The sequence below is a fragment of the Ptychodera flava genome, chromosome 14, assembly GCF_041260155.1.
Source record: "Ptychodera flava strain L36383 chromosome 14, AS_Pfla_20210202, whole genome shotgun sequence".
NCBI lineage: Eukaryota > Metazoa > Hemichordata > Enteropneusta > Ptychoderidae > Ptychodera > Ptychodera flava.
Window position 1 is genome coordinate 1,985,267 of NC_091941.1, and position 16,982 is coordinate 2,002,248.

Consider the following 16,982-nt stretch of genomic DNA (forward strand, 5'->3'; position numbering starts at 1 on the left):
AACACAGTAACTGAACATATTCTGTCAACCTCTCTTGAAGAGGAATTTAACAATATTGATGATTCAGTAAATTCCGATACAGGCCTCAATGAATCTCTTAATTCTAGATTTACAGAGGAAGAAGTCTTGAAATGCCTGAAGAGTCTAAAAGACGGTAAAGCCCCGGGACCAGACGGGATCCCCAACGAGTTTTACAAGTTTTCTAGTGATGTAATTTTGCCTCTTTTAACTGAACTGTTCAATTTCATTTTTGACTCCGGTACTTTTCCACATGAGTGGTCTATCTCAATAATTATTCCACTCTTCAAAAAAGGTTGCAAAAGCGATGTCAACAATTATAGGGGAATCTCTCTTTTGAATGCATTAGGTAAAATTTTCACTGCTGTTTAAATCAGAGAATTACAAATTGGGTAGAAGACGCGAATCTTCTCTCAGATTGCCAGGCTGGCTTCCGTAAAAATCACAGCACAGTCGACAATTTATTTGTCCTCCATGCCATTATTCAGAAATATCTCAGTGTCAGAAGAGGGAAACTTTATTGCTTGTTTGTTGACTTTGCAAAGGCGTTTGATACAATTAACCATTCTTTGTTGTTGTATAAATTGAAATATCTCGGTGTAAATGACAAAATGTACCGTATATTACAGTCCATGTACAGTGGAGTCAAAGCGTGTGTCAGATCAAATAATGTCACTTCAGATTATTTTGACTGCCCTAACGGTGTTAGACAAGGATGTATCCTTAGTCCGATCTTATTTTCACTCTTTATAGAAGAACTCAATTCAATGTTGTTTTCTGCCGGGCGGATAGGAATACAACTGACACAAGATATGTACGACTTATTTGCACTTTTTTACGCAGATGACGTTGTAATTTTTGCAGATTCGATTGCCAATTTACAACACCTTATTAACATTTTGCATGAGTTCTGTAAGCACTGGCAGATGAAAGTTAATTTAAACAAAACGAAAGTTGTTATCTTCCGTAAGGCAGGTAGGAAGTCGCCTCTAGAGAAATGGTATTTTGGTAATACTGCAATCGATGTAGTTCCCTATTACAAATATCTTGGGTTGTTATTATCATCTACGAATGTATGGTCGAAAGCAGTCTCGACCCTAGCTAGCCAAGCTAACAAAGCAATGAATGTTCTCTCAATAGCTAGTAGAAAATTTGACAGTTTTTCTTTTAAGGTTCACTTCAGACTATTTGATTCGATGATTATACCAATTTTGACTTATGGTGCAGAAATCTGGGGATTCCAATACTATGACAGTATTGAAAAAATTCAAAGAAAATGGTGCAGACGACTACTGGCGGTTCCAAATAATACTACTAATGAAGCAGTTATAGGGGAATGTGGACGTTTGCCGATATTTTCACATACTTTACGCAAATGTATAAGTTACTGGCTAAAGCTTATCGAAATGCCTACAAATAGACTCCCAAGACATGCTTACAATATGCTAAGAATTCTAGATAACCTAGGAAGGCACACATGGATCACTTCAGTTAAAAATATTCTTTATTCATATGGATTTGGTTATGCCTGGATTGCTCAGGAAGTAGGGAATAAGAACGTTTTTCTCAGTTGTTTTCACTCCAGGGTGGTTGATATTTGTAAACAACATTGGTCAGTCAATGCAACAGGCAAACCTAAATTACGTACTTACTGCACATTTAAAAGTCTTCTTGAACCTGAAAAGTATTTAACTTTGACTTGTAATGCAAAATTTATACACGCACTAGCTCGTTTTCGATGCTCGTCTCTCCCTCTAGAGGTAGAAGTTGGTCGTCATCAAGGAATAGAACCGAAACGTAGATTTTGTAAGATCTGTAACTCCGGTGACGTTGAGGACGAGTATCACTTTTTGTTAATTTGTTCATTGTACGACAGTATTAGAGTTAAGTTTTTACCACCATGTACCTTTCTTGATCCAAACTATGATAAATTCAAAAGGCTTATGAGTTCTAAAGATCCCCAGGTATTAATGAATATTTGTAAATATATCTACAAAGCCATGGCTGTGAAACAGCAGCCATCTGCAACTATTAGTATGAAGAATTTAATCTTCAATTTATTTTTGTGAGTATTTTGTAAATATTGTATCATTTATTTCATGTCTGTATTTTTGTGTGATGGATAACTTTACTGAGAGCTGGATGTTCTCCTTGCATTTGGGCCCAAGGCCTTGAAACGCAATAAATTACTTACTTACATTGACAAAGGGGACGGTTGACGTAAACACATTGAAAACGAAAATATATCAGTTAGGGGCGATAGTTTTTAAGTCGGAGAAAGCCCGAGTACGAGGGCTCTTCTGGTATATAAAGTCCAACCCTACGATAAAATGTCTCGGCCTGCGGCCTCGACATTTTATCGTTGGGTTGGACTTTATATACCAGAAGAGCCCTCGTACTCGGGCTTTATCATATATATATATATATATATATATATATATATATATATATATATATATATATATATATATATATGCACACACAAAATGTATACAATATGCCCTCCCGGTTATCAACATAATGGCTTTATGGCAACCCTCTGAACTATATAATATATATATATATATATATATATATATATATATATATATATATATATATATATATATATATATATATATATATATTACCTTTGTGATTTCCTTTTTCATGAAAAATGAAAAATGAAATCACAAAGTTAATTCATGAAATGGGGCTGAAGATGACAATTGAGACAAACCAGAAAAATAACAAAATTCTTGGACGTGACATCTAATCTAAATGACGGCAAGTTCTATCCGTACCGTAAACCCAACGACCAAACAATGTATGTCCATAAACAGTTTAATCATCAGCCAACTATAATTTAATACATACCTGACGCAATAAGCATACGCATCTCAATGATATCTGCCGACTGGGAGCCAGCTCCTTATTCGTATTTACTCGAACTGGGAACTTGGAACTGGGAGCTAAATTCACACCCCAGCTGCTCAAACCGCGTTCAAAAATGGTGAAGGGGGTAGTCGAGGGGGGACTTGAAAGTTTTGCTCTGCCTATAGGGGGGGACCTGAATATTTTGAATCCCAACATTTTGATGTCGTCGACGTCCAATGGTTATAATTAAACAAAATCTAGAACCGTTTTGTCGCATTTTATGTCTTTAATCTCAAAAAAAACCAAAAAATGTATGAATGCCATTAAATTTTCGTAAAACAAGTTGGCCTTGTAATGGGGCAGGAGCTGCAACTGTTGATAATTTGTTCAATATTTCTATGCAATGTATCAAACAGAGTTTCTTGGTGTCTCTCTACAGCATGCTGAAAAACACAATATTCAGTTTGTCAACAAAGCCCGTTTTTCCGAGTCTAAATATTGGTGATAATTGAATAATACAAATGCACAGTACACGTAGGCTGTGTTTGCAAGCTGAATACTGGACAGCTGAACATGCTGTAGGGAGTAGAACAAGAACGCAATTGTTTAAACTGAACAAAAATATTGTCAAAATAAAAAGTTAATACAACTACTGCCCTGCTACTACATACTGGCAGTGAGAGTGATACATGTAGCTCTGACTCTAATGTAGTTTAAGAAGAGTTTTGGTCATAGGAAGCTTGCATATGAGAACAATCAAATATTAGAGAAAAAAGATGGGGTCACCATACTTGATCTTATACACATGTACGATGAAAAGTCAGTTTTTCTAAAATCACTTAAAATCAATATATAAAACCATTGATTTCAAGTTCATGCAGTGAATGAAATTTTCCCATCTCATTGTACAATAACAGTAAAGACTCTAATTTAAATTGAAAATTGTGTGACTAAATGGAATCATTTATTTTTATCAAATTTGCCATTATTACACCCAAAATTTCTGAGATTAAAACATTAACTTCATGGAATATTTGAACCTTCCAGTTGCTGTTGTTGTTGTATTTTATTTATTTAAGTGTCCTATGTGAACTTATTCACCATTTAAATAAATTACAATGAAGTGTTTTCTATTGCCACATCCAACCCGCTGGGCTTATAAGACACCTTAATAATAGTGAATACCACATTGAAGACAAAAAAGGATACATTATTTGTAAAGTGTGTTTTTCCTTCAAGCAAATGCCCTATAAAAGTAGTCTGCTACATCATTACAGAATTTTGTCATAAGTATTCATGACTTGTTATCCTTGCTTAAGTCATTAAAATCTGGCATAACAGTCAATATCCAGTAATAACTAAATAAACCAAAAAAAAAACAAATAACAAATTTACAAACAAGCATATAAATCCAGACAAACAAACAAACAAACAGAAACAAACAAACAAACAAACATGTAATATTACAGAACGTTGAATAAATAACAAAAACAAAAAATCAAGCAAACAAATGTATACACTTACGCATATATTATTCAGTCAATCATGTCAATCGTTTTTCAATATACTACTGTATCTTACACTCACAAATACATACACTCAAAAATACACCCCAGTTCCTTATTCTCATTTAATCGAACTAAAAACTCGGAGCAAGAACCTTATTTGCATTTGTTCGAACTGGGAACTGGGGGCTAATTGATTGGATTAAACTTTACCTACCTTTGGAGGCTTTCCCCAATAAATTGACCTGCAAGGCACCTGTATGTTGAGAAAAGGTCAATTGCATGCTTGAATTTTAATCTTGAACTTCGGAGCCAGTTTATTTATGTTAAATTCCAAGAGAAAAAGCGGGAAAATTCGGCCGATTTTGGAAACTTTGCCTGCTCCGGCGGACCCTTTCTTTTTGACCGGGGTGGCCAAAAACGGTCCCACACGGCCGAGTACTTGACTCTGCTTCTTTGGGGAGACACCATTTTCTGAAACAATCTCCTCATCTGAATTAAAAACACATCCCTAGGAGTTAAACATTGTTTTTATCATGTATCTTTCATATCTTAATGTAAAGTTCATCAAGCATGGCTGCATGTAGGTAAACTCAAAGTCGGGTACGACTTTCCTTACAGATTCTCTTCGTTCCGCCTGACAGTGAACTTATCTCCAAAAAAGTTTAAATAGACATTAAAAAATAAGTTTACACATCGCAAAAAACCCGAACACTCAGAAAAAATTCAAACAAGAAACAATTAAACAATTGTCTGCACTAGGAATTGCCATGGGTCACTCAGGGTCATTGACCTGACAACTTCACTGGAGTGAAAGAGTTCAACGCAGGTCATGCTTTGCTGTTTTTGCTCCCTATAGCGCTGTTCACGGTTACAGGTTTGTTACTAAATATAGCTGTACGCGCGCGACATCGGACACGCAGCTTGAAATGCGGACAAATTTTATCAATGTTGCATGCGTGGCTGTTTTTGCAGCTTGTACTCTGAGTCGTGAATATGTTTTTTAGTATTCACTGTTACACTAGCAGTCGCCCAGTGAGATGTATTTTCGTCGTTCTTGCATGCGTAATTTTCAAAAGCGTAATCTAAAATATTTATTTTTGCATATTAATGAGAGAACAGTGACGTAAACTGTGAACGGCCCTATTAAACGGACGGGGTGATATTAAGCCGACGCCCGACACTTTGCAACTAAATATCTTCTAGCAAGCATGTAACATCTAAGTTTTTTATTGGATTAAGGCAGAATGCGCCTAGGTGTGAAGTTAGCTCCCAGTTCCAAGTTCACAGTTCAAATAAATGCGAATAAGAAGCTGTGGTGTGAAGTTAGCTCCCATTTCCTAGTTCCCAGTTCGAGTATTAAAATGCGAATATAGCTGGCTCCCAGATCGCAGTTCCCAGTTCGAGTAAATGCGAATAAGGAGCTAGCTCCCAGTTCCCAGTTCGAGCAAATGCGAATAAGAGCTTGCTAGCAATTCCGGGTTCGAGCAAATGCAAATTAGGGATGGACCATTTGATATTCAGGTCTCGTCTCGTCTTTCAAAAACTTAGCTCTGCCCCAAGGTGGTGGCTTCTCTGCCCCTATCATCAGCCCTTGATCGACACACGGTGATAGCTAGCTTAGCGGACTTTGACCTGTCCCAACATGAGCCTACGCGAAAAAGGTTTCAAGATCCCCGGATCCTGTACTCTGATACTGGTGTGCCATGTATTACGGTAGTTTTGAGACACTCACAAACTCACATGCTGTCAACTTTACGAATGGACGGTTGAACATAGGGTATTCAGTAGCCATTAATGACAATAAAGAAATATGAAAATTATTATTATTATTATTGTTATTATTATTATTATTATTATTATTATTGTTGTTGTTGTTGTTGTTGTTATAAAGAAATATGAAAAATATGAAAATTATTAAAGAAATATAAAAATATGAAAATTATTGTTGTTGGTGTTGTTATTTTCATCATTATCATTATTATCAACATCATAATGAAGCACCATTGGCAATGTTTAACTCCTACCAAAGTTCGCTAGCCTAGCGAAAATTACTCTTTATGTAGCTAAGAGTCCTTTTCGCTAGCCTGCCTGTTATAACAACAACAACAACAACAACAACAACAACAACAACAACAACGATAATAATAATAATAATAATAATTTTTCATATTTCTTTATAATCATTAAGGACTACTGAATACCCTATGGCTTGAAGCGGATCGAGGGAAGCGAGCAGTTACACATGCTTTAGATGGATAGTATTCTCAGCTGGGACAGAAACTTTGCACGACGAACGTATTATCCAAACCAAAAAAGATGGCCATCATCTGCAGCGTTTTAAAAAAGAAAATCGAAATGGAGTGAAAATTGGTTTATTGGCTGGCCGAAATGTGCCACGGATTCAGGTAGATCAATGCAATGTCTTTAAATTCGAGTATATTCAAAATAATATATACAAATCGACACCGAATACGTGTATGCGATAACCTGACGTCTCCAAAATGACCAGAACACAAATTCATATGTGAAATGTCTCTGGACCTATTTCGTTCGAGCCAATAGACACCAGCGTCCAGCAAATATGAGTTAATATTGTTGAGAAAAGTGTATGTCGTTGCAGCTTTCACTTGTTAAAGACTATTTCTTGCTTTTACACACATTCCGTAGGCATCCATCACAGGCGCAAGTGGGCTGGGTAGTCTGCTAGATCGATCGTTTTCTGCTCTATCGATCTCTAGTTCGATCTGCCCGCCACTGCAACCTACTGTAAATACCCCCTGTCCACGGACGCCTATGGCATCCATCCAACTTCTTAGAGAATCGCCGATGAATCGTGGACATTAATCCTCAAACTCCGCTTTTCAACACCCTCATTAAGTGTCCCATTCGGTTGTGTTGGTCAAAATTTTAGAACGGGTGACGCTGCCAACGAACTTTTCAAATCCGTATACGGCGCTACTGTTACAGTATCACCACCCTGGCTGATAGAAACAACTTTTGAACTTACCGAAATATGCGCACATGACCTTTTACGTCGTCTGTTGTTTCCGACGTCTTTTATTTCGGCAATGTTACAAATAAAAGGGTTCATACTGGACATGCAGCTGTATACCCTTTGTACAGTCATAATGCCCCTATTTCTATCTTTAACGGCCTTGCATCCTTGCTAGTACTGCTAAGTCAGAGTTTAATATGTGCCCTGAACGAACACTAGGTGAAAAGTGTCAGTCATCCACAATAGTTAGGAAATTCAAGCGGTCCTATCTCTATTTGAACGTTTTGATCTGAAATTCTTATTTATGTTAGCCAATTCCTATAGGTTACAAGTAACAAGTAACTTTCAAATTCAAAATTTGCCTTAAATGGTTCGGAGCTTATTCTTATATTATATTCCACATGTCCTTGTATCATGATGTATATTTCTCAGCCATTTTGTTCATAAATTTCAAATGAATTATCATATACATAATTATAATAATTATAATAACTGTGGAATCGATATTCAATTAAGTCCATCTATCACTCCCACTGTACGAGTTCAATATGAATTACTCCACGGCAATAAATATGAGAAGGTATGATGATAACCTGATGGTCAAACGTCACAAGGACATGTTTTATTTTGTCTGAGATTTGCTCAGAGACACGCAGAGACAGTATGCATCGGCTGACCGGGATTGCGAAGTTTTGCGTCAATCATACTCCTTGATCGGGAAAAAGTATCTATTCGATAGGTAAAAGTTCTGTTATAGTGTATTTATTTTGTGTGATAAGAGAACTTGCGACAATCGACACATCCTTTGATGTTGTGTGTTAGAGTAAAACAACTTGTACTTCACAGTCAAGAAATCCATGTGTGCCAAACACGGAAACTCCAAACTCAAATGACAAGCGCTGTAAACATGTTTTACAATAAGCTGCCCGGAGGGCGTGTCAAAAATTTTGAGTAAAGACTTAAAGTAACTGTCGCTTATATTTTTATTACATATTATTTTTTACTACATACCTGCTTGCAATCATTTTATTACTTAGCTGGACTTTTTTCAAAGGCAACCTCTCGGAAATTAGCCCCCACCCCTCACCCTACCCCGAAATCTTCAAGGCTCACTCCCAAGGATATCACATGTGATCCATCCTGTGCTAACAACTAATCGGGATTAATTACTTCATTTCCTATAGTAGAGCATGCTTCGATTTTCTTTCCAACTTTCCATCATTCTGAAACAGATGATGTTTGCCTATGGTTCCATTGATACTTTGTGCTGCTTTACATTTCTTTCCTTATTCAGTTTTGTCATGTCATATGAAGAAAAGCATCTTAACGAAAGAACAGCAAATATTGGCATTCCATGCACAAAAAGAGATTCCTCTGAGAGGGTAAACGAAATAAAGAGGTTGAAAAAGTAATTCCATGTGAATCAGGGAGAACAAAATAATGCTCCAGAGTCAATCTTCCAAGCCCCCCCCCACCCCCCGGGTCCACCCCTTAGTACTCAGGGTATCGAAGGACATCATATGCTAAATATGTACATGTAGACATTGCCAAAGTGTGTCAATATACCAAAGGCAGCTGTTCTTTTTGGACAGAAAAACATGCACTGGCAGGGGTGTAAGAAGCAAATCAACTGGGAGGGGGAGGGGGTGACTTCAGTTTTATGAAAAAGTATGTTAATTTGCATAAATTCACATAATTGTGTGCATAATTTACAGGTTATTAAAGTGCACCATACTGCATTCAGCAAATGGCTTATATGTTGTTGAGATATCTGTCAGGTAAATGTGCGATTTGTTGTGAAAACAAAGTTGCACGCCAGATGTTTCCATAATAGCGATATTAACAAATACATGATTTTATAGCAGAAACATGACAATGTATGTTTTTCTTCAATAAAGCAATAAACAAGCGACCTAACGGCCGATACAGCTCTGTTGTGTTTATGTAGAAAATAACTATTTTTGACACATGTTGATGAAGAAGGTGGAAATCTTTGATAGCTCATCTCAGTGGCCGGAAAAAAGTGGCTAAAATAGCTGCAAAAATACACAATTGAAGATTTCATCATAATTTGAATATATCACATTGGATCATCCCTAAGAACAACCAAAGCTATTTGACGAGTAGTTTTTTGAGAATGAAATTTTCTGACCAAAGATGGCCAAAATTGCTCCCAAAATAAAAATTGCAGATTTCACCATGATTTCAATATATCATATATTAAAATAATACCTTGGAACCTGTATACAAAATATCAAAGCTATCAGACTTGCAGTTTTTGAGAAACAATTTTTTTGACCAAAAATGGCAAAAATTGCCCCAAAAATACAAAATTGCAGATTTCATGATAATTTCAATATATCACATTTAGTTCATCTTTAGAAACCTGCATGTCGAATTTCAAAGCTATCAGACAAGTAGTTTTGGAGAAATACATTTTTTGACCAAATATGGAAAAAATTGCATCAAAAATACAAAATTGCAGATTTCATTATAATTTCAATAAATATCATTTAGTTCATCTTTAGGAACCTGTATACAAAATTTCAAAGTATCAGATGAGCAATTTTGGAAAGACATGTACACGTCTTTTGACCAAAAATGGCAAAATTGCCCCCAAAATACAAAATTACAGATTTCATCAGAAATTCAATATATATTACTTACCGGTAATTCATCTGTAGAAACCTTATACCAAATTTCAAAGCTATCAAACACATTTTTTGACCAAAAATGGCAAAAATTGTCTTAAAAATACAAATTTGCATATTTCTGCACAATTTGATAAATCTGAAATAAATAATCCCCAGGGACCTATGTACCAATTATCCAAGCTATCAGACCAGTACTTTTGAAGAAGAAGATTTTTACAGATTTTTTGACCAAAAACGACAAACATTGCCTTAAAAATACAAATATGCAAATTTCACCACGTTTTGAATAAATCTAAATGAAGTCACCCTAAGTAAACTGCATATCAAATTTCAAAGCAATTGGACAAGCGGTTTCAGGGAAGATTTTTTTACCATAAATAGCCAAAAATTCCCTAAAAATACAAATATGCAAATTTCACCATGATTTGAACAAACTTAAGTGAGGTCACCCCAAGTGAACTGCATATGAAATTTCAAAGCAATCGGACTTGCGGTTTCAGAGGAGAAGGCAATTGTTGACGGACGAAGGACAATGACGACAGACGGTGACAGAAAATTAACCTATTTGATAAGCTCTGTGTTGTTGACAGCGGAGCTAATAAAACATGAAAAAAATGAAAGGCAGAACATTATTGCACACTCTACCCTAACTTGCCATAAGGGAACTTGAAACCACTCCCTCTCCAACTCAGGAATAAAACTCAGTCGTCATGTCTTGCAAAAGTTTAAACTGAAGAAACAAATTACCAAATATTTCCCGACCTTTGAAATTAACAATGCCTGCCATCCTTTTTTCAACTCCAATGAAAAAATATATTTTCGGATTTTCACAAAAATAAGATGATGATAAGATGAGTTTCAAAATGAGCCCCCGCAAACGAGAGACTAAAAAATAATGTTAAGGACAGTGTGCTCACATTCAGTTTGAATTGGTCCATTCAAGAAATATTTAAACCAGAAAAACAAGAATGACAAAAGCAAATAACGTCTGAAACTTAGGTACTGGAGGTCATCTTTAGGAACATGCATATCGACTTCTATAGCCATGGGACAAGCAGATCCTTAATACATGAGCCAATGTCAACAACAAAAAATAGACAGAGAAGGTTTGATAAAAAGAAAAGGTGGGAGAGTGGGGAAAAAATAATGTAAAAGGGATCTGGTAAAAAAGTAATGCTACCTCATCAATCCTCTCGACCCTACTCACTCCTGAATATCAAATTTTCCACCCCTTGGTATTGGCCATGTTTACATAAGGGCAGATGGCAGGAAATGTATTTACAACCTTGGGGATTTTAAATTAATGATGAGTGCTATCATTCAAATGTACACAGCACTTAAGTTAGTTACCGATAGTGAAATGCCTTTCACTGTCGGGGTTGATTACGACATCTGGAATTATCCTGGATCCAAATTTCTCATCAGTTCTTGTGTGTCTTACACGGAAAAGTTGCAAAAATTGGTCCGCAATGAAAAAATTTACCTCGAGGCCTCAGCTCTGTTTTCTGGATCAAATTCTCCTACAAATTGATACCAAATATGACAAAATTATGTACACGGCCTTCGAAACTGTCTCACAACATATCCTGGCTTTGTGTAGGTATTTAATGTCACAAAAATAAGAAAATTACCTAAAATATACACATTTTGGGGTTTCCCAATACTTTGAACAGAAAATTTAACTAATAACATCCCTCGGGACTTTTACACCAAATTACAAAGCTATCAGACAAGTAATTTTGAGAACAAGTTTTTTTGACCAAAATGACAAAATTGTCTTAAAAATACAAATTTTATATTTCAGGACAACTTCCACATAACTAACTATTGTCATCCCTGGACCATATATAAAAGCTGACTGTCGAGGGGCTTTAAAAAGAAAACATTTTAAGAATTTTGACAATTTACAAACAAACAAATTTACAGTAATTTTTCCAAGTTTTCGACAAATTAGAAGGGTAACACCTTTGTAAAAATCAAACCCAAATCTGAGAGCAATTTGGCAGGCAGTTTCAGAGAAGAAGCATTTTTACTTACAATGAGAAAAATAACCAAAGAAATTCAGCAAAAATACAAAATTAAGGATATCTTCACAATATTCATAAAACTGTATAAGGTTAACCTTAGGTACTTGCGCACAAATTTTCAAAGCAATCAAAAACACAGTTCTTGAGTTATTAATTCTTGACCATTTTCACATTTTTTATGCTCATATGCATAATTTTGGCAATGCAAACTTCATTTGAACAAAATCCCATCTATAGCCCAGGATGCATCAACACAGTAAACACCAAGCTGAAAAGTCCAGTGGTTGAGGAGTTTTTGATGTTGACGGACATACTATACGTACACACATACATACACACATACATACATACAGACGCCACTGATTTCAGCTTATACGATAACCTCACATTGGTATACCAAATGTGAGATAAAAAGTATTGTAATAGTTTGAGAGTCTAAACGTCTGTCCCCAAGGCAAGGCAGATTCTACCTGAACTCATTGTCATTTATACAAGTTCAAATTTTCAAATGGAAGTCCAATTTTGTCGGATATCAACAGTTTGGATTAAAGGGGCATAACCAGGGATGGCAAGTCTGCAGAGACAGTTTGGGAATTAAGCAATGTAGAATGAGCAAAAAGGTGGTAAAACTAAAAAGATCATTGAACTGCAGCTTTCTCACTTCAAAACCTGATTTATGTCAGTATGTTTGTTGCTTACAATGTCAAGCACACATTCATGCACAAAGTTCTGCAGTCACTTGTAATGAATGCCATGCACACAGACAGAGATTAAAATAACTCACAAACAATGTATTTCAAATGTGTTATTACAAAAACAGAAAAATAAAGCACAAACTCTTCAAGCTCTCCAGATAATGTAAAATTACAGCTAAATGTTGAACATTTCTTTTTAACTGATCTGAATTTTTGAATTCACATCATTGGCTTAAATCAGCGCTGTTCTTTAACAAAGCACATTCATAAGCAATATATAATGCCTGATCAACAAGTCTTATAACAGTAGGAAAACACGAGTAAGTTATAACAATCTAAGGCCAAGAAAAATTAAAAGTTTGTTTCTCATCCTCGCGTGCATCAATTATGACACGCAGTGTCAACCTTTCTTTCTGCTCGAGGAAACACAAAAAGATAAACACAAAAAAGCGCAAATGATAGTGCATAACACAGTGCTGTATAAAACATTAAACAAAATAATTGATACTAACATTCCATTCAGAACTGTACACATATATCACTGTTATATTACGTTGTCAAAACTGTGTATTGCTGCACTAAAAGTCAAACTGCAGCACTGTTGCTATACAAAAAGAATAAAGCAACACTGCTGTACATTTATCTCTGCGTGCATTCCGATGTTGTTTTCATGTTTCTTTCTGCAGTCTAGTTGATTGAAGAATAAAAAAAAAACCGCGTCACCACATCATTTTTGAAATATGTATAGGATGAGAAACAAACTTGTTATTTTTCTTGGCCTAATTTTCTTCTTTCATAATTCTGTGTTCAGTCAGAATTTGTCTTGGAGACAGATGTTTGGACGCTAAAAATTGTTTTAGTTAACCACTTGTATTTTGAGGCTTATTTTGAAGCTCATCAAGTAACTATTGTTTTCATCAGCTCATTTTTGTGAAAATCGAAAATTTAATTTTACCAATGGAGATAACACAGGAATGGTGGCCATTTTGAATTTCAAGGGTCAATCATATTGGGTAATATATTCTCTGGTACAAAATTTTGCACGGTGACCACGTTTTCATTTTTGAATTTGAAAGGGAATAATTTAAAGTTTCCTTTACACTGAAAATTTGAACAAAAGTTTAAGTTTTTTAAATTCGAAGCACATACTACTGTAAAGCCCCATTTACTGTATCTTTTTGTATTTTGCTTATCAGAAACAAAAATCCAATCTTTAGGGAGATCTTTTGGCTTCACGTTATTAAGCCATATTGTCATTAAACATGTCACTATTTCAATCCTTGGTGATGGATAACACCTGTATATGTATGACGGCTATATTTGAGATGCAGCTCAAATATTATTTAGTAGTTAAATCTAAGTTGCACATTCATCTCCAATGTTTGAAAAACATTCTGTTTGGTGAACATTTTTTACATGACTGGCATGCAATTTCAAACGATCTTTAGAATAAATGCAAAAAGGAACAGCTATAGGGCTTTAAATACTAGTCTACTTTTATTACTCCTGCTCCTCCATTTCATGTTTGGATTCACATTCAGATGAATGAAGAATATAATCTGCCACACAATCTTCAACAAGCTCCGCTGTAAATTGATAATTAAGTACAAATTTAAAAACTGTCAGTGAATTTCCAAAGGAAGCTTACCAACAGGTTAGAATGTGACTTCAAGTCACAGTGACAAAGCATTGATTTAACACAGCTGAATGGCAAGCTTTCATTGCAGCATGTTACCATTACCTTAACCAAGCTAAATTTTAGAAATACCCATTCTGTCTGAAGAAAATTGCAAGGCTTTGCATTTGAATGTTTGCCTGTATATTAAGTGGGTAGCTGTGGCTACCCATTCCAAGTTCTATCTCATTCCATGACACTTTCATAAACTTCAAGGGCAGAGACTGATTATTTTCAGCTTTACTGGTTGGCAATAGTTTGGGGCAAAGTTGTTTGGTTGGATTTTTTTTGGGGGGGGGGGGGTTTGGGATGATGTAATTCTTGAGGCGAAAGAGGTTTTGGTACAAGGTTGTTTCAGTGCAAAGTGATTGTTTTGGGAATTGGTACGAAATGGTGTGTGATGAGATAACATGGCGTGACGTAGTTTCGTTGTGAAATGTCTGGGAACCACAGTTGCATCATGAGCTGGCTACATTAAAACAGATAGTTGCAAAACCTTTTGTCTGCCATTACTATATATGTAGCAAGTCTGCATCCTACACCACGAATCTGATCTGAATCTCAAATTCCAGAGTTTTTATTTCACTGCACATAGGAAAGGCATTATTAACTGGGGCATTGATGCACATGGAACCCATTTTCTCTCTTCCATATGAAATCTGTACCATGCTGCTAGGTTTTCATCAAAGCTGGCTTCACAGGTGGCGTACAGAGAATTTGTTGCCGTTGTGAATACGGAGTTCATTTCATTTCCTCCAGGGCAGTCAGTGAAGAACACAGGCAGGGATTCGGCCAGTTCAATTTCATGTTCAAATGATGTCCACATATCATTTTCTGGGTCATAGACATCAGGATCACGACATTCGTAATCTGAAACCAAAATTGTGCCGTCTGACATGGCAAAACATATGTTCATGCTGTGTCTGGCTAACTGCATCTCTTTCCTGAAGGTCCAAGTCTCTCTCACTACATCTAGGCACTCTACTTCCACAGTGCTGTCACCATCGGATACCTTACCACCAATAATATAAACAAAGCTACCTTTGGCCACTGCAGAGAAAAACAATCGACCAACTTCCATGTCAGGCAGCTGATCCCACTTGTTAGTGTTGGGGTCATAGCGTACGCTCATCGACTGTACTAAGTTTGTCTGAGAGTTAAGAACACTTGAGAACATGTATAACTTTTCTTCACAAGTGACAAGCTGAACCCAGGTGTCACCATTTGGTACCTGGTTTCGAATGACATGCATTGTCCTGCTGACAGGGGCACACTCTGACCAGGCATTTGTCACGATGTCATACTTGTACAGATCCATTTGCTCAGATGAGAAATTGTAACATAAGCAGAACACAAACTCTTTGCAGTAAGCAAGACCCTGCACTGAATTCGCATTCAGTGAAGCCAGTGAGTACCACATGTTAAGTCTTGGCACATAGCACTTTGTCAGCCACTTATCAGGTAGGTCATCACCCTCAGTACCAGTAGTACCAACAGCAAAGATGACTTCATCACGGTTGCCATATCTTGGCCTGGTTCGTTGATTTTGCTGTTCACCGTGTTTCTCAGGAAGAAGCTGATACCCCATGGCTTCCTGGATCAACTCTTTGCACCATTCTGACGCAGAGACAAGAGGGTCTTTCTGCACATAACCTATAAGATCGTGTGCAGGCATGAGGGGCAGTCTAACGTACGACATGAGCTCATCTAGATGCTGCTTTCGTTCGTCCACGTTGTGATTGACCCACTTCATAACGGCAAAAAACGTATCGATCTCTTCGACCTCGATGAAATCGCTCTTGATCATCACAATTACTACCTCCTTGGGAAAGGAGACAAACCCACTGCTCTCCACGATACTGGAGAAATTCTTGCTGAGGTAAGTCTCAGCTTCGTTGCGCAAGTTGTCGAGATTGTAAGTGTCTGCGTTCCTGTAAGCCGTTAGAACGTTGTCTACACCGAGAGTCTTGGTCCAATACTCAGCACAGTACTCCCGAACTTTCTGCATCAAGAATAAATCTGACGCCGCTATTATATCTTCTACGTTACTGACAGATATTGTGATCCTGTCGGTATACATGTAATCTAGTAGAGTTTCAACAGCTGATGGGTTCAATGACCGCAGTTTTACCTCCTTCTGACGACTTTCGGCGAAGCGACTTCCTGAGAACATGCTTTTGAAGTACATACAGCATGCAGATAGGACGTTGCGATGGGCTGGAAACTTTCGTCCGTTCACTACAAGAACAACGTCGCAAAGTTCTCCCTCCTGTCTTTGCAAGTTTAGCTGTTCTAACAGCTCACCTGCATGATCACCATTGCTGGAAAATTCTATGGGATTATCATTAACCTTTGTTTTCTTACGGCGGCTACTGCGACGACTTGTCTTCGGCGCCATCGTGATTCGTGAGGGGAATGGGTCACTTTGTTTGACCTGAAGTACCGCTTTACGTTCAAGTCAAGATATCGCTTTGAAATAGCTCGATCTTCCAGCAAAATAAAACGGCAATATTTAACAGAAACGTAGATATCATGACTCTAGTTTCTCAATATG

At 36.7% G+C, this 16,982-nt stretch overlaps 1 protein-coding gene across 1 annotated transcript; it reads right to left on the reverse strand.

Moving 5' to 3' along the window:
• Positions 1–15,005: 15,005 nt before the first annotated feature.
• LOC139150557 (kelch-like protein 20) lies at positions 15,006–16,826 on the reverse strand. The gene has a single exon (XM_070722993.1). It carries the CDS (start codon positions 16,824–16,826, stop codon positions 15,006–15,008), a length of 1,821 nt encoding a protein of 606 aa, XP_070579094.1.
• Positions 16,827–16,982: the final 156 nt, after the last annotated feature.